Here is a 24472-nt window from a genome sequence, read left to right as displayed (position 1 = left end):
CATGAAGTGAGATCGTTTTTTTTATAATTGCCGACATTGGATGGTGTGGACGTTGATACCGGGCGACTATAATCTTTAAGGGCCGTACATATTTGGAAGTAATAGCAATGATAATCAATTTCTCACCTCGATTAACCCTTACGAGGTGGGGCCATATTTTGCAGAATTGACCTTCAATTTTCAAATTCTCACCGTGACCCCACCAGGTCTTGAATCTGGGCCGTTCCGGTTTACAAGTGGGCGGAGTATAGCCCTCTACCGATTCCACCCTTGATCGACACCCCATGACATGTCTGAGGTTTTGTAATAAGTTTAAATAAACAAGCTTTTCCCCCCAAAAAATCTCTCTCTCTCTCAATTTTCAAGGCTGACCCTCAGGATGGCGTCAGAGAGAGGAATGTGATGCTTCAGTGCGTAGCCACTGTTGCCTGGTTTCAAACAAGCCGTCAACCATGGTTGTAAACCGCGCGGTTCGTCAGATATCGAAAAATGGAAAATACATATAAAATTTACAAATGGGCGTGGTCAGTGAGTGGTCATCAAGGTCAAGTTGATGATCAAGACTCAATCGGCCCCTACAGTCCGGTTTATGGCATAAAACAACGCGATATGCTTTCTTTTGTCATATCCAACCATTTGCAGGCATAGTATGACTCATATGCCGACTGCATTTGCACTTGAACTTGACCTAGATCTTGAAAATCACTGAAGTGTGACCAAAATTTACAAATCCCCCTCAGAAAACTTTCCAGAAAACGTTTTGATGTTTGAAACGGTGAAAATTTACACAGAAAACCGTACATGTTGACTTCTGATGTTCTGGCAGATTTTCCGACAATATTTCCCACTCGGAAAATACCCGGAAGTTTTAGGTGATAACCATATTTTATTTTATTTTTGATTTTTTGTTTATTTTTACAAACCAACATTTTTGAGTAAGGTACCAAATACATCGGAAAAGTCTCAGCTTTTCAAAAAACGTATAACCCGATGTCTAGGGCGTGTCAACATGGAGAAATCGGTGTCGGAGAAATGCCATATCAAATATGATACGCCCACCTCGTAAGGGTTAAATAGGAAAATGAAACGAGCAAAGATACGAATTGAAAGTAAATAGAAGAGCTTCCGTTGTTGTCAGTGTGATCTCGTGTCGAGAAAATAACAATTTGACCTCTGTACACAGTGACATGCTGTTAGTACTTGCATGAGGTCTGTTTGCAATATTCCGTTTTAAACTTATTATATGTAAGAGTATGTAGATTGCTGTTACGGTTATGATGCTAACTCGCTGCGCAATAACAATTCAGACATCGACGAATGCTTCAACACAAGAGATATCTGCCACGTAAACGCGGCGTGTATCAACACCAAAGGATCATACAGATGCCATTGCACAGAAGGATTCAGAGGGGACGGAGTGGACACATGCGATGGTCGGATGTCCATCTCAGTTTGTGAAACGACCCGCTGACTCGCCCTTATCTTGCAGATATCGACGAATGTCTTGACCCGCTTAAGTGCGCCAACGGACAGTGCGAGAATGCAGAGGGCGCTTTCACTTGCGATTGCAACAGAGGATTCAGACCCATCAATGGGGACGAAGCGTGTGAAGGTACCAAGGCTTGTGATTCGAATTCGAATCTAGTATTACTTGTTATGATTCAAGTCGAGCAGTATAAGATCATTTTTTCAAGTATGATGATATCCTCCTCACCACTTGGAGTAATAGTACGGAACAGAATCATAGCTTCGGTACTTTTTTCTCAACGTTGGACGCCTTGAAATCTCGATTCGTCGTAGCGAGTTACAAGAAATGACATTTCTGTCCAGCCGTGATCAACCCACATAGTGCTGTATTGTCACAAAATGCAATGAAAGTATGGTCGGGAAATACAAAATCGTCACGGTAGAATCAAAGTATCTTATTAATTAAATAGTATATTCATATTGAAATGAACCCGAATATTTTCGGCTGACACTCGTCAGGGGTAATCGTCAGCAACTAGTAGAGAATTGGAAAGAACATTGTATATGAACAATCGTATCACAAAATATGACGTCACCAGCATGAAATTTCGAATGAGAGAGCGTTCAATGGACTATTTTTAGGTGGTACACGAACTCCTTTTGTTGACAGAGTTTTGGTTGGTGTATTTTGATAAAAGTTGATTCCAAGGCACGCAAATGGAATTGTGAACGGCCTCGCCCTACGATTCGAAATCGGTTGTCTCGATAATTATTCGCACAAATCGGATGGCCATCGGCAAACATCTGTTGGATAATCCGATTTGTGCGAATAATTATCGAGACGACCGATTTCGAATCGTAGGGCGAGGCCGTTCACAATACTATACATGGGTACAGGTTTTTTCCCAGAATTTACTCGCAATTTTAAGGGTGCGTATATACACTATATTCGGAAAATTACGGTAAGCTACTTTGGCTCCACAGCGACAGAATTATCTTTAAGTAATCTAGAACTGGCATTGTTTTCTTTGTGGTCGCATAAGCGGTACATCCATACTCTTATGACGTCATAGTGAGTGATGCTCGACACCTAACACTCGATTTTGTTCCGTCCTGCCTGTAATCGACGCTGATAAAACGTGACGCTACTTTGTTTCCACCAGATATCGACGAGTGTGAATTTGAGCCGTGCGGACCAGGAACCTGCCAGAACACCTTTGGTTCTCATATATGCACGTGTCATAATGGTTACACTCTTAGCGACAACGGAGATTGCGTGGGTAAGTCTCAGATGATCGCAGTAAGGAAATACTTTGTAGTTTGTGAACTACTCGAAGTCGATTTTGCTTATTTGGACCACTTACTTTAGTAGTTAGGATTTGAGACCAGTTTCACATCTGCTTAACAAGGCAATGCTTGAAATACTCGCTTTTTCGCTTGATTGGCTATCACCTGTACTTGAGTAGAAATCGATGACGTTTCTTCTACTTTACTTGAGTATCAATTATAACAGCTTTGACCACTCGAGTAGACTTTTAAGTAACACGGAAAATTTTTCCACAATTATGAGTAGAAGCAGCAATTTCAAAGGTATGTCAAATGATATCAGATTCCGTTTCTGTGATTCAGAGGATGTTTCGGCTGGCTGTCATGGCGATTTCACTCATAAAGTTATGCAAGCATATCTAGTTTGCACAAAACCCATAATCCTAAAGTAAGTAGCTCTGCCTAAAAACGACTAGAGGAGAAGAAAGGAGTATTCTAAAAACCTGACCACTGAGCAGACTTGGACAACTAGATCATTGTAATTGTCTAATTAGTCTAATTAGAACAAAATGGCGGTAATCTAATTCTAATCTAATTTATGAGATCTTTCTTTGCTGTCATTCCAATTCTGGTCTAATTTGTGAAATGTTTCCACGCTCTAATCTTACTCCTAATCTACTTTCTGTAAATGGGATAGGAGAACTGTACATTGCGCAACAAGCCAAACTTGGTGTGCAGACATTTGCCGTTCTCCTAAGAATGAACTCTGTCTGATTTGGTATGAACTGAACTTGATTCAACGTCCAAGTTTTTATGAATTCAGTCATTCTAATTCTAATATTATGTGGAAAAACCTGTGTACCTATAATTCTAATTTACATCTAATTTGGAAAAAACTGGGTAGATCATTCTAATTCAGAAAAAACTGTAGCTATTATTCTAATTCTATTCTAATTTTGAATGCACCGGTGCTTATTTACTGACCGTCTCTGTATACATACACGCTACTATGCTGATCTGCAGCTTTCATGTTGACTTTTCGTTTGCAGACATCAATGAATGTGATTCGACCAACACAGTATGCAGGAACGGACAGTGCAATAACACGGCCGGAACGTACAGTTGCAATTGCGAAGACGGTTACAAAGTATCTGTGGACGGCCGATCGTGTCTCGGTAAATTCAACAAGAGTACTCCATTGACAACTCTCCGTTACAATTTAATAATATTTTGATGATGGAAGTTGCATGAAAGCTATCTTCAAATTTTGTACCACGGACCAGCTATTTAATACAGAATTGAGAACAACATTGTATATCAACAATTGTATCCCCAAATATAACATCACAGGCATGAACATCTGAATATTCAAGGCGAACAGGTAGCTTAAGCTGGATGTACTACACAAACTCCATTTGTTGACAATATATTATTCAATTGTATATAAAACTTCTGTACGTCCAAGTCTCTACAAACTCTCCGTTGACTCAACGCATATTTTTATTTCAGACGTAAACGAATGTGCGGAAGACCGCGCTGCATGTGGAGTGGGAACCTGCACCAATATGGATGGTTCTTATTCGTGCTACTGCCCGATCGGTTATTCGTCCGGAGAAGATGGACAGTCATGCACAGGTTTGTTGTGAAAGGGGCACTGCACTCTGAATATGATGCTGCCTAAAATGAAAGTGTGAAAAAATTTCTGACATTAACCATTTTGCTCACGAAGCCACTGTGTTCAAGTTGCGTGTAATCATTCTTGCTCTAGGTTATCTATGTGGCATCAAGGTCCTGCCGTGATAAGGGGGTCAAAGTAGTCATGGCACTCGAGTACAAGTAAATGTTACATGCTACCTTTAGACTTGAGTACGACTAGTTAGCGTTTTCCAAGTAAGTGTAGATATGATCACAGTGGTAACCGAAAAGAAAATATTTTTTTAAAACAACATCTAGGAGCGTTTTCTGCAGTTTTTGAGGTTGCTGATTACGAATATGACATTAGTTTTGAGATATTGTCACCAGTTTGGACATACAAAAACTACTGTATTCACCCCATGAATATTTCACTTAGTAGTAGTGAATTGTAGCTTTTATACTGCACGTAAATAGCTTGACTAATCGACTATGAAGAACCCTCACATGGTCCTCAGTTATTCAATCAATCTGAACTTGACCTGGTCCAAGATGTTTCTTCGTCAAAAGAGAAGTCTGCCAAGCCTAAAATTGAACTTGTGCACAGAGATGAGCTAGAGTGGAAAGTGCGGCTCGTGTACATTTTTTACCCATTAGTTTGAATACGTATCTTTTTTGAGGCAAATGGTTTGCTGCCAAAAATGTTTTCATGATTGTATCCTACCACATCATATTCGAAAGCTGATAACGAGTTTATGATTTTTGTAACGAATCCTTTGTGATGTCACAGACGAAAACGAATGTGATTTACTGTCGATGTGTAAGAATGGCGATTGCATCAACACGCCGGGAAGCTTCTCTTGCATCTGCCCGCGAAACTTTATTCTCAGCAACAACAAGAAATACTGCATAGGTAGGAACAAGCAGACTCGGACAACTAGATCATTCTAGTTTTCAATTGATTAGAGCGAAATGGTAATCTAATTCTAATCTAATTTGCGAAATGTTTCTTCGCTCCCATTTTCATTGTATTCTAATTTCTGGTTTTCGTGAAAATGCTACAGGAGAACGGTGCAGTATATTGCAAAACGAGCCAAACTTGCTGTACAGACATTTTCCATTGTCATGCTCATAAAAATGAACTATGATTTGATAGAAACAGAACTTGATTTCATGTCCAAGTTTTCGCGAATTCACTAATTCTAATTCTAATCTAATTTGGAAATAACTGTGTACAGTGTGTAGTTATCATTCTTATTTTAATATAATCTGCTGACGCTCGTCAGGGGGTTATCGTAAGCAACTAGCAGAGATTTCAAAAGAACTTTCCATACTGTGGATATACATTATTCTTCTGAATTCTCTGCTAGTTGCTGACGATTAACCCTGACGAGTGTCAGCTGAAAATAGTCGAGTTTATTTCAATTATGAATATTAGGGCTGTTTTAACATTAACTTTTGTTCTAATTTTAGAATACTTGATGAATTTTTGTGTTGCGTAAAAACTATGCACACCAAGTTTAGCTCAATTCCAACCTATAGAAGCATTGGTATAAAAGAAAAAGTTTTGGATTTAATACATATAAATATTAATGTTTCAAATTTTTTTGATTACCCCATTAAATGGTTAGGTTGCCGAAAAAACTCTGCACATCAAGTCTGGCTCAATTCCAACCAGTGGAACCGAAGTTATTGCAGCAGATTATTTTCGGATTAAAAAAAAATAGTACCGTATTTACGTTGGCAAATTTTTAGATAAGAGCTACCCCTCGTAGATACTATTTTTTCAAATCCAAAATTTTCTACTGCAATATTTTGATATACATCATTATTTTAGGCAACCTAACAATTTTATCAAGTAAGCAATAAAATTTGAAAAAAAATGTTGAACAGCCCTTACAAATATAATATTCACTCGTATATTGAATTTTTGTACCTCTCCAAGGGCACCGGTAATCTTGATTTTGTGCCATACTCAGATCAAACTATGGGTCAGTGCTATCGAACATTCGAAGAGGCCTCTTGCTCCGAACCGATGCCGACCTCGGTAACCAGGACTTCGTGCTGCTGCCGGTGCAGCGAAGCCGCGTGGGGCGAAACACAGGACACATGCTCGCAATGCCCCCGGTCCGGCACGCCCGAATTTGAAGATATGTGCCCGTTGGGATGTGGGACCACTCCCAACGGAGAGGGTGAGTTCATGCCGCATAGAACAATAGTTCTCAGCAACTGGTCTGGGTCAATTTTCTTGCCATTGCGCCAATTTTATTCCGTAATTACAAAATACAACCAGTTAGAGGAAATGAAACATGAAATTATAAGTTGATTTAGAAAACATATTTTTCTGTATGGCTGCTCAATACAGAGTCTATAGTCTACTTTGAAGATAGGTGAGCGCTCCGTTGTTATAACAACTGTTCAGAACTAACCTCAAGAAACCTTTGTGACCAAAATGCGTTCGATTTCGACAGTACAATTTAGTAACATATTGCAGTATCGGCCAGTGAAGTAGACAGGAGGGTGGAATCTGAGAACCTTCTACCCCGTTTCCGGGCTGGACCCCCTTTTAAAATCCTGTATTGTTTTATCGGAGAGAGTAATCTGCTTATCCATTATCGTTAATGTATTCCATATTGTTCTTTTAGTTTCGTTGTTGTACGCAGTCTTAACGACCTAAATCTTTATAATTAATCATTCGTCATGCTAGCTTATGTCCCACATTTAGTCATCAACAGCGCACTGACATTTGTTTGTGATTCGCATAGGAACTGAATTGAGTAAAATCTAAATTTTAATATTTCGTAAATGGCATACGTTCGTGCGTATAGAGACGTTAACTTGAGCAAAATGATCTGATCCATGTTTGTTAGCATTTATACATCGATTTAACCCATTAATCTATTACAATGTAGATCATTGTCTTTTCTCAAAATACCCCCCTCCCCCCCTTTTCTCTAAGCTGGCTATGGTATGGAGTGTAGAGTTAACAAATAGCAAAATAAAAATTACGACAGTGGTCCTAGTGATTCGTCCTTGACAATGTAACTCTTCTTTGAAGACATTGACGAATGTGCTGTTAACAACCCGTGTACCAATGGCAAATGCAAAAACATTGCCGGTGGATACATCTGCGAATGCCGAGAGGGCTTCACTTTGATCGACCATGTATGCGTCGGTGAGTATTCTTCTGTCTCCTGTTTTGTACGGTTTATACCATTTTAGTCGGTATTTTCAGATGAAAACGAGTGTGAGAAAGAGACCAACCCATGTGGACCGGGGTCTTGCGCTAACAGCGACGGCGGTTTCCAATGTTCATGCGAACCAGGCTACTACAACGGGCCGAAAATGAACTGCATCGGTACGTGAGAGCAGACTTGGACGACTTTACCATTGCAGTTGCCAATTTAAACTGAGTAGTGCGAAATGCTGGTGATCTAATTCCAATGTAATTTGTGAAATGTTCTTTGGTCTCATTTTAATTGTAATCTTATCTCCGGTTTCCCTGCAAATGCTAGAGAGAACTGTGTAGCGTTTAATATCTGCCATCCAGCCAATTCTTGTGTTGATGAGTATGCAAACTGATTTGACATGAGCTGAACTTGATTTTTTTGTTTGTGGAGCCCAATTTCCAAGTTTTTGCAGATTCAGTCGTCCGGATTCGAATCTAATTTGAAAAATTCTGTAGCTATCATTCTAATTGGGATCTAATTTACAAAGGCGGAAATCTCCTGTGCTCTTTTCACAGATATCGACGAATGCCAACAGCCAACGCACGGATGTAGATTCCGCTGCGTCAACAGTGACGGGAGCTACCACTGCGCATGCCCCAACAATTACGTTCTGAATGCCGACGGTCGCAGCTGTGACGGTACGAGATTTATCCTTCAGAGCGGGGGCTCTCAAACTTTTCAATCTCGTACCCTTGTGGTACACAATTTGAATAGAGCAGCGACATTAGGGTTGCCATATCTCTTTCAAGAGGATTTGTCCGGGTGGGCAACTTCTCCGGTCGACAGGTGTGATATGCGAAAATGAAGTACTTGGCAGGCCAGATTCCTGAATCGGCACATTTATCCACCTATACAAGGAATAAATCGTATCTAATGTAAACTTTTATGCCTAAAGATGCACTACACTCTAAAAATGATGTGTACTCAAATTGAAGGGCAAAACGGAAAAAAAAAATTGGACTCAGCCGTGTTCTTCGGAACGCCACCGTAATGGAGCTGCAATTCATTGAAATTTCAATAGCAACTTCACGCTCCAGCAGTCACCCAGAGATCGAACTTTATATCGTTGTCAGGCGATGTTATGAAGGAAATATGTCGTACACGCCAAGGTGGTTTAGATACCACGTTCAACGGAAGATGTCCACTGTCCAGTCATGAGATTTATGTCAAAATCAGGCCTAGTGTATTCTATTTCTTTAGGACATAAATCATGTACGACATATTTGCTTCATAACATCGGCTGACAACGATGTAAAGTCCGATCTCTGCGTGACTGCTGGAGCGTGAAGTTTTTGTGGAAATTTCAATAAATTGCAGCTCCATTACGGTGGCATGCCGAAGAACACGGCTAAGGCCAAATTTTTTTTTCCGTTTTGCCCTCAATTTGAGGCCACATCATTTTTAGAGTGCAGTGCCCCCCTTTAAAGCATAGAGATTAAAAACGGTATGTAATGAATTTAATGTGCTTCCATGGCTATTGCAGTCAATGAGTCATCCGCGTTGGTAACAAGCTCATTGAACTCTGGCCGCATGTCAGACCTAGAAACAATTGGTAAAGACTGCCGGTGAACATGAGTTAGGTTGGAACGCGGCTTTGTCTGGTTCATGGTCGATACCCGCGAATGTATGTAGACTTGAACAGAACAAGTAGTTTTCAAGGAAATCTTCAGCACGAAGAGCTAAAGAATACTAACAATCATTATTATCGGTGCTCGTTCCGCCTTAAATTGTGACATTCGCATATGACTACCATAAAATCTGTCTCGTGTACCGCAGTTTGAGAACCCTCCATTAGAGGACGGATTGGCGTTCTATACCATTCACGTTTTCCGTTCAGATATCGACGAATGCTCGGACCCAGACTTGAACAACTGCGACGAGAAAGGCATGACCTGCAAGAACGAGATCGGCTTCTACACTTGCAATTGCCAACCTGGTTATCACAAACAGAAAGGCACCGACGAATGCATTAGTAAGTCGCGAATGGTCCGCAACTAACATTCTTCTTTCATTTGTGTGCCTTGGACAATGACAGTAATCTAATTCTCATCCAATTCGTGAAATGTTTTATGCTCTGATTTTATTTTTAATCTAATTTCTCTTTTTCCTCAACATGCTACGAGCCAAGCTTGCTGTACAGTAGGGCTCTTCAAAAATGACTTTTTTTTCTCAAATCGTACTGGCTACTTGATAAAATAGTTAGGTTACCTAATGTAAGCCTACACACCAAATTTGGCTCAATTCCAACCAGTAGCCGCATTGCTACAGGAGAAGAAAGTTTCTATTTATTTTCTAAAAATAAATAACAAAAAATTTTAAAATTTTCTGGTCACCCCATGAAAGTGTTAGGTTGTCTATAGAAACGACTCACCAAATTTGGTTCAATTCCAACCAGTGGAAGCGTAGTTATTGCCGTCAAAAAATTTGGATTTGAATAAAATAGTATTTACGTTGGAAACCGCTATCATAAATAATTGAAGAATTGGTCACCGTAAATACTATTTTATTCGTAATACAAATTTTTCGACGGCAATAACTCCGCTTCTACGGGTTATAATTGAACCAGATTTGGTGTGTAGGCTTAAATTAGGTAACCTAACAATTTTATCATCCATGAAGGTGACGTCATAATTGGTGATACAATTGTCCATATACTAAATCCATTACAACTCTCTAGTTGCTGACCATTACCCCTGACGAGTGTCAGCCTAATATATTTGGGTTTATTTCAATATCAACACGATATTGGATTGTACATTGAAGTGGAGTGCCTCAAAATGCTATTCTAAGGTCGATTTGTATTGGTTTTTTTCCAGACGTGGATGAATGCGATACCAACACCAATGTATGCTATGGAGGAGAATGCATCGACGAGGAAGGCTCGTACCGGTGTCGTTGCTTCGAAGGCTACGAATACGACGAACAGAAACGCAGATGCATCGGTGGGTGTCAGTGCATCCATTCTCAACTCTCTTCTTGCCGTAACTAGAACTCGGCAAAATCCACTGCCTGAACGATTCCATTCTAAATTGAGTGTTAGGCTTCAAGTCAAGTATTGTCGTTCATTACGACTCCACATAGTAAGGATGATATGAAAAGTTGAAACATGTACCTTTCACGCCACCACAAAGAATATGATACGACTTCCACATCACATGCTATTTTTTCGGTCGCACCTATTTTATTGCACTTTGGACGATGCTGTGGGTTGATCGCGGCAAAATGTCACTTCCAGTAGCGTGCCTAAATTTGTATAGCATGTTTGTACACGTATGCTGCGATGCGATGATGCAGACCGACAAGATAGCGTAATGGTTAAGCGTCCGGCTTCTTGATCGGTAGGTCGAGGGTTCGATTCCCGGCCGAGTCAGACCAAAGACCTGATTAGTAAAACTGGTATCCATGGCTTCCCTGCTTGGCGCTCATGCATTACTGGGATAGCATGGAGGGGTGGTGCATGGCTCAGAAAGCCGTAAAGGCTATATCTGCACTTCCTTGTCCAGCGGCATATGCACATCATGTACTCATGGTATGCATATGCGCAGATCGTGTGTATGTGTATCATGAGTCGGTGTATATGCCGCAAAAACATCAAGGACAAAAATAAACTACGTCCTTTCCTCCTTTAGAACTGCCATTATATTATTTGTGGTCGCATGAAAGGTACATAATGGAACAATTGATGAATTAACTCTTTAGTGGCAAACAGTGAACAATATCAACACTCGAAAAAATCATCCCTCATTACTCCAATGATTGTGGCCACCCTGGCCTTAACAAGATCTTTTTGTCGCAGATCTGAGAGAAGGTCTCTGTTACATGGCGGTCCACCAACGTGCCTGCGAGGTGACTGCGGCTTCCGGAAATCCAGTCACAAAAACGAGTTGCTGCTGTGGACACGGATCTGGTTGGGGGGCCAGCTGCGAATTGTGCCCCTCAAGAGGCACAGGTGGGTGGAGGGGTGATCGTGATTGACAGGGGGTCTACGTAATCAGTGTGGGATGTGGGAACACACACAAGTAGAAAAAATAGCTGTCATTCTAATGTAATTTGGAAAATGCTGTGTAGCTATCATACAAACCCTATCTAATTTTGTCGAATTCAAAATCCCCTAGTCGTTCAACTCTGCTCTGGAGATTGCGTAGTGATGTTTTCCTCATCAACGATACTTTGTTTGGCAGCTGCCTTCATTGACCTGTGCCCGCACGGCGCTGGCTTCACGGAAACCGGCGAGGACATCGATGACTGCGTGGTCCGGCCGGGTCTCTGCCAGAACGGGACCTGTCAGAACATCCTCGGGTCTTATCAGTGCCTGTGCGACCGAGGCTTCACCCCCATCGAGGGCAAGAAGGCCTGCGTTGGTAAGATGACTACCTGCCATTCGCAGACAGCATTTGCCGTGACCAGTCGGACTGAATTGGCTTTAGTCATTTTTTAACGTGATTTAACTTGAGTCAACTTTTCAAGTGACTTGGAAGTCATTATGTGATCGTTGCCGACTAGTTCACCGGTTCATGATAGACCGAGGTAGGGTTTTAACCGAGTCACAAGTCAATTCGACTATTATAGTTTTGGCTTTTGACCCGACTCAAGTTGAGCTATTTAAAATTCAACACCGAGTCAAGTCCAAGTCATTGTGTTCACTGTTCATTTCCGAGTTCAGTCCTGATCAACCCGCTTTTTTACAGTTCTGGATGACATTGATTGCCTCGCATAGTCGTTTTCCTCACTTGACGCAGTATCTGGCCTTATTTTACAAGGACCAGTTCTGATAGACGAAATCCCAATAATATGGTAGCTTACTATTCTGGAAAGTTCCAAGGAAGTGCTTGTCTGTCTTGGCCGTCCACGTCTTGGGTCATATGACCTGGCTCGGGTCATTCCTAGTTACTATCCTGCTCCCTGTTGCAGATATCGACGAATGCATGCTTCCGAACGGATGTGCTGGCGGTTCGCGATGCAGAAACACAATCGGAGGCTACAAATGCGAATGTCCGGCCGGTTATCAGATCACCAACACAATGAGATGTGTCGGTGGGTTTTTCATGTTCTTGTCGCCAGACTCGTACAAACTATGTCGTTGGTTGACGGTCAACTAATTACCGGTGTTTTTGAGCAGTTCTAGTTCTAGTTGCGCCTTTTGAAAAGTTTTGAAAATGCTGTAGTTTATACAAGACTGCTGTTGCCCCTTGCACTTGGCATAGTAACAGACTTGTCGCGTTTGGCAGATATCGACGAATGTGCAACCAAACATCACGCTTGTCAATTCATATGCCACAACAGCATCGGCAGTTACAGGTGTGGATGCCCGAGCGGTTTCACTCTGCACATGGTGAGCGATACACTTCAATTACTTTCTTGTAGCTATTGTCATCGTGATGCGCGCATTTAGAATGAGTCCTGTGTGGACAAAGATGAATGCAAGCTGGACGGCACCATTTGCGGAAAGAACGCGGAATGTGTGAATGACGTGGGAGGATACCACTGCGTGTGCGCGCCAGGTTACGAGAAGACGCCCAACGGCGATGGCTGCATTGGTAAGGATGACCGATATCATAATATTGAGCCGATAACGATGATATGTTCTGCCGATATTCAAAAGATATGAAATCTAGCTTAAGGCACGTATCCGAACTAGACAGCTTTACGATAGGACTGTTAAAAAAAACGGGTTTTTTTTCAAATTTTGCAGGCGAAGGATTAGAAAAAATCAGTATTTACAGTGGCAAATTGGTTATTTATTGTAGACCGTAACTACTATTTTTTCAAATCCAAAAATTTGCGGCTGAAAACCAATGATTTAGAATACTCCACCGCAACATAAGTGTATGGTGGATTCCAAAATGACATACTTTATTACATCTAAAACTATATCAACACTAATACCTGATTTTGTTTCCAATTTTTGGTATTTGCTGCTATCCGTTACCTAGAATTACTATTCGTAAGAGACAGTGTGCTTGTTGGATGCAGGTGTGATCAAAAATAGTTATGCATTACGGTTGAATGAAACAATAAGTATCTCTCTCTCTGTGCCAGGACTTCCGTGCGACCAGCAACAAGGTTTGTGCGGCAGACAGATGTGCATGAATGTTGGCGACAGCATTAGATGCGTGCCTGGCTGCGGGCTTGGTTTCAAGTACAACTTCCAGAGACTGAGATGCTTCGAAGTGGATGACTGCAGACACAATCCTTGCCGGGGCGGTGTCTGCATGCAAAACGAAAACGGACAGTTCAGATGCGGTTGCAACAGGTGCGTGTCAATAGATCTGTGTGGACAACTAGAAAATTTTCAGCTTTTCCTAATTAGACTACAATTACATTTTTGCTACAGTTTTTCCAAATTCGAATTCGAATTAAAATGAGTGAATTTGCCAAAAAGTTGAAAATTGAAGTAAGTTTTTAATTGGACGGAAATATAACAAAATTCATGCTCAGTTCATTCATAGTCATTGTCATGAGCACGACAATGACAAATGTTTGTACAGCAAGCTTTGGTGTTCTCACGATACATTTCTCTTGTAGCATTTTCAGGAAAACCAGAAATGAGAGTAGGTTTTAATGGAAGCATACAAACATGTCACAAATTAGATTAGCGTCATTTCGATGTGACCGTGAGTGCTGACTTTCAAAATGTAACAGGGGCTTCGTTATGGGAGGTAGAGGAGGAGGATGCTCTGATGTGAACGAATGTCGCTTCCAAGGCAATCCTTGCAATTTCGGATGCAACAACAGATTCGGAGGCTACCAATGCGGCTGCCCGAGAAACTTCTTCCGTTATGGCGGCGGGTGAGTCTACAATTGATGCTCATTTCTACTTAGCTAATAGTAATCTATTAACTGCGGTACTCGTATTGACCTATCATTTCGAATGCACTACTGCAACATATAAGTCAATTGCCGTATCACAGACTTTATAAACGTAGGACCTTGGTAGCTTCCACACCCTATTTATAAAGACTAACTTGATTACCTCCCATCGTCATATTAGCACTAGTACCCTACTTATCCCAGAAATTTCTTCCCATTTTTCTGTTAGCTGCTATAAGTTAACTAGTATTGCTATTCTTTATTGATAAGCATTTCCTTACAAACAGCTCAAGGGCTGTTCCAAAAAAAAAAAATTCCCAAATCTTGCTGGCTAGGTAATTAAATCGTTAGGTTGCCTTAAAAGGTCCCCGTCCCAATTTTTTAATACATTGCAACCGGTAATCGCGGATTTCTTGCAGTTTGAAAATTTTGAATTTACTAAAAAATGCAAAAAAAAGATTTTTCAAATTTTTCTGTCAACCCCATGAAATTTAAGCGGAGCTGTTTGAGTTTTTCTTTGATAATTCTGGGATTATCCTTGATCGGTGGATAATCCAAGAATTATCATCGAAAAACTCGAGTAACTCTGCTTCTACGGGTTGGAATTGAGTCAAATTTGTTTTGCATCATTTTTGAAGACGGCGCAACAATTTCATGGGGTTGACCGAAAAATTTGAAAAATAAATTTTTGCGTTTTTTGTAAATTCAAAATTTTCAAACTGTAAGAAATCCGCGATTACCGGTTGGAATGAATTCAAATTTGGTGTGCGAGTGTGCGTCATTTTTAACGCAACCTAACGATTTAATCACCTAGCCAGCAAGATTCAGGAAAAAAAGTTTTTTTTGAACAGCCCTTTAGACAGTGTACTTGTCAGAGGTGGTCAAAGTAGTCATGTGGATACTCCAGCAAATGTAATGTTGTATAATTCTACTCAAGTACAACTACCAGTAGGGATTTCCAAGTATGTACAAAATTGAATATTCAAGGCCTGGTTTTGCCCACTGAACTTGAACTGGAAGTAGAAAGTATTTGAAAATCATACCTACTTGAATATGGAACTCTTACAACAGTACAAGTACCCGTTACTTCATTCGTTGTTAGCTATCTATTTCTGTTTGATCAAGGATAAAGTTCATCCTTCTCTGTTCAGGCATTGCATGAATGGCCCACGAGGATTCCAGCAACCCACCTACAACCCTGCGCCTTACAATCCTTACGGTCAAACAAGGGGCCGCTGTTACAACTGTCCACCTATGCACGGCGGCATGAGGCAAAGGCGCTCTGTAGCGGCCGTCATGGAAGAGGTCAGGGCAGACGACGAGAACGCCCCGCCTGTCAACGTGTCCATGCCCATCATCATGCACTTCGGACTGGGCGAGCTGGCCAATCGCGAGCACCTGCTTCAACTCATCCCGGCGCTCAGGCCTCTCAGCGAGCACACGAAATACCGCATCGTCCAAGGAAACGATCACAGAATCTTCCGCATTCACAAGAAGCAAATTTCTGAAGGCACAGTCCACTATCTTCACCTGAACGGCGCCAGTCATTCGATGTCGCCGGGCAAATATCACTTACAGATCGAAATGATTCCGACGCTAGATGCCAGCACGGCCGCGAGAGAGTCTCTCAACAGCGAGGAGATCGAGCAAGCCCTCGTCAAACCGACCAAGCTCGCAGTCGAACTCAATTTTGACAATTAAATCAAAGTATACCTGAAATATTTACCTGAACCGTATCTGAATGCGTCGTGCGACGTGAACTGTGACCCCAATAGAAAGCACATTGAAAATCCATCGAAGTAATGCGTCACGTGTGCACCATTCCGATACACTCCTGACTTTTTACCTCCCTTCGTGTTGATTGTACAAAAAGCCGTTTTCCTTTTTCAATTGTTCGGTAGGAAATCCAATATGTCTTGCTGCGTCGCTTCTAATCCAAGGTATGACGTCAATTCAACCCTTCCTGCGTTTTCGTCTACAATTTACGTTTTACGTGTATCGTTCGATGTAGATTTCCAAGTATTTTGTAGCCGCCTGTATCAATAAAATTCATGAAAAAGCGTTGTAATGTTTGGCGTGTTCTATTCTCCTATCAACTTGAACCGACAAGATAGCGTCACAGAATATTTGCTGAGAATGTCTTGTATTTAAACACTTGAAACGAAAGAACAAGCTACAAATCTTATACCAGAGGGTGGGGAGTTAGAAGTGAGACTGCAGTCTCTTTGGTGCTTGTTCGACCGACAAGATAGTTTAATGGTGGAACGTCCGGCTTCGCGATTGGTTGGTCGTGGGTGCAATCCCTGACCAAAGACTTGACCAGTAAAATTGGTATCTCTGAAAACCCCGCTACTTATCAGCGAGATTTGTTGTAATGCTTAATGGGTGGGCTTATTTCCCCTAAACGCGCGTAAAGCTTTTTATAATTAATTCTCAATATGGTCGGGAATTGCATAAATATTGCTATCAATTTTTAATCTTTCTCTGCTCACGTTATCAGATTTACCAGTAGAGCTGAGTGGGGTGTCTTGGAAAATGTAGGGACCGTAAATAATAATTACTCATATTCGGGCGGAATAATTAGGGGAAGGGTACCCAATAATCATAACACTTGACGACATTATTTGTTATTATTGTGTATGCCGCAAAAACTTCAAGGACCAAACTATATAACGCTGTAAATTTCTACTCAATTAAAAGTAGGAGCGGCCATTTACAAGATGTGTCAAAACTACTTCAATGGCAGTAGGATACCTTACTATAGTAAGTAGGCCAGTTTCAAAAGTAGGTATGGTCGAGGGATCCATTTGCTTTTGCGCTTCATTCATAGTTGTCCAAGTCTGCTTCCCGCACTTCAACAGAGCAATGTAGTTTACGAATTTAAGTGTCACTGTGATTGTGGCTACGTGGGAAGAACGTCAAAGCGCTGGCACTGGCGCTACAAAAACTACAACATCAGGTCCTCCGTATTATAGCCAGGGCCTTAAAGAGACCAGGATGTGTGTCCAATCACTGCTCAAAAAAGTTGGTGTTCTAAACATAAAAGATATATGCGGAAACTAGAAATTGCAAAGTTTATGTATCAGTTCCACTGCGACCACTGCCCCGAACACTTCAATGACTTCTTTACCTCGGTATCAAAAGTGCATAAGTAGGCCTACGACACACGCGCGGCGACGTCGTCCAACTATCATATGGTTGAGAGAGAGAGAGAGAGATATGATATTCTTTCTCGCCTGCACCATCGAGATGCTTTGGCGACGGAGTTGCGATACGGCCCCATGAGGTCATCTAGTCTGCGCCCCCGTTTTTTTCTCCTCCATGCTATCCGTGATTGCTGAGCGCCTAGCAGGATAACTGAGGATACCATTTTTCGAGTCTTTGGTATGACCCGGCCGGGGATCGAACCCACGACCTACCGCTCGAGAAGCCGGACGCATAACCATTACACTATCTCGCTCTATCATCGCTCTATCAAATATGCCGGACCTGAAGTGTGGAACAGTATTTCGCCGGCTATCCGACAGTCGTCGAGCATGTCCTGTCCACATTCAAGTCGAAATACAAGCAATTTCTGCTGAGTGAATAGCCTAGTAGTCAGCCCTCACCATTTACCGGACCACGACCTGACATATCGATCTCGCCGTCCGTCACTTGCCACCTGATTTTATCGCTTGCCACTTTATGTCGAATATCCTGGAATTAATCTCGGGATCTTAACTTTGCCAGTGATAGAAATGAGCGGCCGCGAGGCATTTTACCTATGGTTTGATCTTGTGCTGATTGAGCAGGTGGTTACGTATGGAAATTATTATTCGTCAAAGTATGTATTATGTAAAGCATATCAAAATAACATCTTCATATAAATGTCTTTCTTCATGAAAAAACACTAGATTTGCATAATTTTTATAAAAAAATACACTAGAGCCAGTGTAAAAAGACTAGGAGTGGGAGCACTGCATTTCACCATTCACAACTCGCATATCCCGAAAGGGACAACGCCGATCTCACTCTAGTCCAGTGGTTCCCTACCTTTTTCGGTGGCAGGGCCAAATTTAGAATTTCAGAGTACGGTCGGGGCCGCACGAATACCAGGTTAATGAAAAGAACCCAAAATAGTCACCAAAATATGAAAATTGGCATTGCTCCGATCATTACCTTGTCGCCATTGGCCATTGTGTTGCCGCGATCCCGTTGTTCAGATCAATCAACCTTTGCTGGCTATTTCGGAGTAGTTTTATTGCCCTGGCGAGACTTCAATTCGTATTTTTCGAATCAGTGCGACACTTGGTTTCGATAAACACCGACATATCAAATTATTCGGACGCTTGCGTCGCGAGCTATAGGACTACCAATTATGCCGCTTTTTGTCGGCTAAGCAGAACGCATTTCGGCGTATTCAATCGTGAGTCACTTGTTGCACATTTATCCGTAAATTAGTTATCGATACCCAGGGCCGTAACAGCACTTCGTCAGCCCCCCCCCCCCCGAAACGTTGCTCTTGGACCCCCATAGGGTGATAAACCGAGCTTCGAAGCCCCCCAGCCCCCCTCTCTGGCTAGATGAAGGTTTACCGCTATTTATCATCTAAATCGGGTGTCCGTTTTGGGCAGCTTCTCTCGACTAATCGCGCCAAGCGCGAAAAATTTCTATAATTCATGATTGAATCGGTCAATATAATCGGGAATTGCATATATATTGGTATCAATTTTTATCCTCTCTCTGCTCACGTAATCAGATTGACCGGTTGAGCCGAGTGAGTTGTGTTTGAAAAGGGCGTATAGCAGTTGCCAGGAACGAAACAGCACTTCGTCAGCCCCCCCCCCAAAAAAAAAAAAAAAACTTAGGTCTTGAGCTCCCATAGGGTGATAAACCGACCCTCAACCCCATTGTTCGCTTTTTCCACGAAATCAGGATCCCCGTTGAGTGAGCCAGCGATAATTCGATAATTCAAACTATAATAGGTCTATAAGATCGGGAATTTCATTTATATTGCTATCAATTACTTGTCCTCTCTGCTCACGTGATCATATTTACCGGTAGAGCTGAGTGAGGTGTCTTGGAAACTGTAGGGCCCCGTAAATAATAATTAGGCATATTCGGACGGGCGGACCCGTTGGTACGACTTCGTTGCATGATGTTATTTCGTGACCTCCAGTCTGATATATCAAAAAATATAGAATCGCCCAAACGTACCAAACTAAAAGATGCACACGATTTCAAATTGGTAGTTCTCCACTGGCATATAATTCTTCCCTGGGAGATGGTATCCTATTTGTCTCGTGAGGTTCAGATTGCCAATACACGAACATCCGGCGCCAGTCATTTAGGCGCCTATGGTCAATTATACCTATATGTATTTTGTATATACATAACGAAGTTTTCGGTCAGCGTAAGGTAGGCTTACCATACGTCCTCTTTTAAGAGGATTTGTCCTCTTTTTTGACTTTTTTGAAAGTGTCCTCGGAGGACGCCCTTTTGTCCTCTTTTTTGAGATTTTGTCCTCTTTTTTGAAAATTTAGGTCAGATTTAGAGCAAACTGCGAGTGATATGCCGCAAATTAGCACAGAAGTAAAGGTCCGGCGGGTATTTCGGAGTGAAAAAGGGTGATTTTAGCTCTGAGCGAAAAGATGACCATTTTTTTTAGTCAACCGATCACAAAGTGGGAAAAATTTACCGGTTTTTTAGAATTCTTGTCCGGTTTTGCAAGTCTGAAATTTCTGAAAAAGTGTCCTCTTTTTAGATTTCCAAAATATGGTAAGCCTAGCGTAAGGGCAGTCCTTTTCGGCCAAGGTTTTCTCGCTGCCGATCGTTCTGGCACACTTCTTGGAGTCGCATGTTACATGGCCTAAAACTTTCTATGTCTTCGTGCGTCGTGGCGCGGTAATGGCGAACGCCGATATGCCCACTTCTATTAATCTTGCGTATTTTATCTTGGTGGAAGAGTACCCAATAATTAAGGTACTTGGAAACTTGAAATTTTTTAAAAAAGTTGCATAACATTTCATAAAATACTCCATAATTTATGCTAATTCACTAAATAATTGTGGGCCCCCTTCGAGCTCACTCCCCCCAATTAGGGGGCTTGGGGTGCGGCAGTTACGGTCCTGTCAATACCTATCTATAGGTACTGCTCGTTCAACTGGAAAGTTAGAGCACATTGCATTGAAACAGCAGTGACGTCATCTTAGCAGTCTACTCACAACTATCCTGCAATCCTAATTGAAAACTCCAGACTCCAAGCCAAGCAAGAGTATTTTATAATTATAAATATTTTTTCATAAATCGATTTCTCAATATTTTTGTGAGGGCCGCAAGAAGGCTAGCTGGGGGCCGCAGTTCGGAGTCACTGCTCTGGTCCATATGTCTTTTGGGGGGCAAGCACGTGGAAGCGGCAGACAAAAAAGCGTTGTATTCCATGTAGAAGTGTCAACGATCAGTATATCATTTTTGGTTCAACTTAATTTAGTGTTAAATTACTTTTCTTCTTTCACCCTTGAAGTAGCCAGTGACAGAGTGTTGATATTCATGGAATTTTTAAGGAAATGTTTACAATTGTTATTCCTGCTAGGCTACTATAAGGCTCGTCTGCCAACTTGAACCTCTGAATTTCAAGGTTCCCACACCTATTACAAAACACACGTCATATATACGTAGCCATATCAATCGACTAATATAACATTCAACGGACATACGTCATCCATGCAAAATTCCCCGAGAAAAAAACTTTACAAAATGCACGGGAAGTTATTTGATGAATTACCCAGACGAAAAAGGTCAAATTGTTGCGATACTAACCATATATAGAATTCCTGCTCGTCGTTGTAAGCGAAGTGTTCCTCCCAATTGCCCTGTACCGGGAAAATAGCAGGCAACGTTACTGCTGTGTCGCAAAATTTTGTTTTATCTCCGATGTCGTAACGAATCTTTCGGTCAGCTGCAGCGAACGCCGATTTGAAATTCGTGTCTGTTATTTGCTCGAAAAGATGGAAGCGAAAATATGGATCTGTGGTTTTGTCCTGCTTTTGGCAAGACCTTCCATTCAGAAAGGAGGTAAGGTGTGATCAGTTGTTCTTGTTGCCAACTCTTTTCACCAGCAACAGAAAGTTGGGCACGCGTTTGTGACTTTAGTAATTGATTCTAGTTTTGAAGCTGAAAAAACCATAACCTCGCTGCAGCGGCTATTTTATTTCTCAATAGCAAAATGAAAAAGTTTGAAGACCATCTATATTAATCGGAAAAATTAAACTTTAAATTATAACTTTTCCTGCATGGAGTCGATCATAGATGGTCTATATATGCAGTTTGTGTATATTTTGATTTGTGTATTTTGTATGTTCATGTTTACCGGTCCGAAATTTTGTATCGAAATTTTACCGGTCCTCAAGCCAGAAAGGTTGAGAAATATTGGCCTAAAAATATACCGTGGATATCATAAATTAGGCTTTCTTATCTATTTTTATTTGGTGTAATGCAGTGGCTCATAACGATGTTTCACAAAACACAAGACATTCCATGAGCACTTCTCAGAGGTTCCGTGGAGTTCACACACAGCAGAAGTCAAACTGATTTGCAATAAATACTCATTAGGCCCTATTATGTTTACGTTTTGTGTGAAAATTATATTTTAATTGTTTCGTTGTATTCACACTCTGTTGGTTCACAGTTCATTTTGTGCACTAGTAATCTAGATATTAGATGCCTTCTGAGATGTCTAATGTGGTAGGCTCTTTGTTTTTGTGACTAAGCGGAAATTTGGGGTTCCGCAAAGGTTGTCAGATTATTGTAAATGCGTTCGGTGGGTTAGTAAAGGGTAATAACCACTGGTGCACGGAAATGCTTCGCGTTTCGCCGTGTAACGTAACGAATCGTTCACTTTAAGCTCATGTGGGCCCCGAAGGTAGCTTTCGAGTATTCGAAGATGAGAAGATCAGGGCGGCGAGAGGAGAAAATATTTCCGCCGTGGTCACGCACGCGGACGTTCCCCGTGGCGCGAGATTTGAGGTATGTGACAACTGAAAACGTTGTTCATTAAGGCATGCATTCTAATTTTTGCTTTGGATTGCACTTGCTTTTACAGTTCCGCGACGGAAGGATTGCAAGCTATTCGTACGAATCTCTGGGAAATGGAAGCTTCAAATTTTACGCGTGAGCTGATTTAGCCATGTTCACGGACACGCATACCATATTTCTCATCACAGAGAATCGCGTTTTGTCGGAATCGTAGCAACACCTATAAGGTTTGTGAGCCAAACCCGAAAACTCAAGATACATCCGTCAGGATTCGGGACCGGGAACTCTCTTACCATCCAATATCTAGGTAACGCTCCATGCAATTGACTTCGTCAGTGACTCAGTGGATATATTACTGTCGATTTCAGTCGGAACTTTCAACGATGGATGTCCTATTTGGGAACTGGACGTGGAATCAGACGATGAGCGGACTTGCCAACCGCCATTGCACCCGCTCGCTCCTCTAGCGACCTCATGCGTGATACGAAAAGCTTGCCAGGGACCCCGTCATCAAAAGAGGTAGACAGAAGTGACATAGACAGCAGTGGTTCTCACTGCTGGTCCGCCAAATATACTAGACTTTTATATGTCAATTACAAAATGCAGCAAGTTGGAAGCTCATCCCTTGATCAGAGAGAAATGGAACATCAAATTTAAAATTGATTTTGAGATTTGAAACGTGTTGGTGTCGTTTTCATTCAGTGCGCATGCCTCTTCTCTACTTCGCCTATAGGCCAAGGTTGGTGTCTGATCTCAAAGACTACTTCAAGTCGTTTCGGCAACTTCCTATCTTTTCATTATATCGCAGTTTTTATGGTGTTTTGAAATGATGAAAATATTAATAAACTGATACTGATACCCGAATGTTAGGTCATCTCCCTCTGTTGGAGTGCTTCATAAGCTTTTTGCGAAATTATGACTTGCCAGCTTTGAACATCACTTATTTAAATTCCTTTCAATGTGTATTGAGTTCTATATATATCCCTGCTTTCGGTGAATGCATGCATTGAACTTGTAGGGTTCGTTGTGGCATCTTCCGAACAAGTTCAAAACCACTCCGCTAACGCCAGTGCTGATCCCTTCTGTTATTTTTTTTTCAAGTACGTCGATGGTTTGTGAGCGTGGAAATTGGCTCGGTGACGTAAAATGTAAACTCGACCCCTCGATAGTCCAAAGGAGATGTGAAATTTTGTATGACGATCCAACTGCCCCATCGGTGAGTGCTACTCTATCTTGAAATATGGGTAATTAAGGAGCATAGTATTTTAATATTGATCGGATAATACTTCAATCTCGATTTTATGCGACAGTTACCCAGCAACTGCCCATACAATCTGGACGAGGTCGTGAAACATATCATTGAAGAGGAAGAAGATCATGACAGCTCAGGGAGGGCTAAAGTGTCGCGACGCGCTTGCCGAAGATGGTGCAACGTCGGATGCCCCCGCCGTGGAAAGGGTCCTTTCGTGCATTGCATCATCTGTAAATTCAGGGTTTGCGTGAGAGGAAACACATCTTTCGATGTATAGATCGCGGTAGAGTTGGACAACTAGAAAATTTCCGCTTTTCCAAAATAGATTAGAATTGAGATGACTGAATTCGCAAAACTAGAATTAAATTAAATACAATTACAAATTAGAAAGAAATAGGCCTGCAACCGAGTCAAGGTCACTTCATATCAAATCATAGCACACTGTCATAAGCATGAGAATTGGCTGAGTGGTGAACGTCTGTATTATCAAGCTTGTCTCGTTTCGTACGATACAGTTCTCCTATAGCATTTTCAAGAAAACCAGAAATTAGTATGAATTGAAATGAGAGCATGAAAACATTTCACAAATTAGATTAGAATTAGATTACCGGAATTCCGCTTCAATCAGTGTAATTAGACAACTCGGCTCAAATTATCTAGTTGTCCGAGTCCGCAATCACGACTGTCCTCAGTCATGCCACGTTATTTTCTCAACCACGTCATCTCTTTATATCCCGCTACGCATTTGCGAATAAAATCGTGCACTGTTGCGATATATCGTTGGGTCACGGCGTATTCTGGA

The 24472-nt window shown here is 41.5% G+C and overlaps 2 protein-coding genes across 2 annotated transcripts in view; both read left to right on the top strand.

Annotated features, from left to right (window-relative positions):
- The window catches only part of LOC145437817 (fibrillin-1-like), a 42252-nt gene extending 25779 nt beyond the window's left edge, over positions 1-16473 (top strand). Inside the window, exons 40-59 of the mRNA XM_080315114.1 lie at positions 1308-1433; positions 1490-1612; positions 2631-2747; positions 3783-3908; positions 4243-4368; positions 5156-5278; positions 6345-6557; positions 7424-7540; positions 7601-7723; positions 8111-8233; positions 9433-9567; positions 10412-10537; positions 11392-11544; positions 11777-11956; positions 12507-12629; positions 12824-12927; positions 12988-13132; positions 13635-13848; positions 14238-14384; positions 15557-16473. Of these exons, the coding sequence (XP_080171240.1) occupies positions 1308-1433; positions 1490-1612; positions 2631-2747; positions 3783-3908; positions 4243-4368; positions 5156-5278; positions 6345-6557; positions 7424-7540; positions 7601-7723; positions 8111-8233; positions 9433-9567; positions 10412-10537; positions 11392-11544; positions 11777-11956; positions 12507-12629; positions 12824-12927; positions 12988-13132; positions 13635-13848; positions 14238-14384; positions 15557-16106 (3194 nt within the window). The 3' untranslated portion in view covers positions 16107-16473. The remainder of the gene's footprint in view (positions 1-1307; positions 1434-1489; positions 1613-2630; positions 2748-3782; positions 3909-4242; positions 4369-5155; positions 5279-6344; positions 6558-7423; positions 7541-7600; positions 7724-8110; positions 8234-9432; positions 9568-10411; positions 10538-11391; positions 11545-11776; positions 11957-12506; positions 12630-12823; positions 12928-12987; positions 13133-13634; positions 13849-14237; positions 14385-15556) is intronic.
- A 4803-nt stretch (positions 16474-21276) lies between these two features.
- Positions 21277-24445, top strand: LOC145437814 (uncharacterized). Its single transcript, XM_080315113.1, has 7 exons — positions 21277-21458; positions 22288-22409; positions 22486-22553; positions 22607-22725; positions 22787-22937; positions 23520-23634; positions 23729-24445. Exons 1-7 carry the CDS (start codon positions 21392-21394, stop codon positions 23945-23947), a joined length of 861 nt encoding a protein of 286 aa, XP_080171239.1. The 5' UTR covers positions 21277-21391; the 3' UTR covers positions 23948-24445.
- The last annotated feature ends 27 nt before the right edge of the window (positions 24446-24472 follow it).

Source organism: Botryllus schlosseri, chromosome 4 (genome assembly GCF_051294905.1).
Source record: "Botryllus schlosseri isolate E-star chromosome 4, Bs_hap1, whole genome shotgun sequence".
Lineage (NCBI taxonomy): Eukaryota > Metazoa > Chordata > Ascidiacea > Stolidobranchia > Styelidae > Botryllus > Botryllus schlosseri.
Note: the sequence above shows the minus strand (reverse complement) of the source record. Positions and strands in the feature narration are given on the sequence as shown.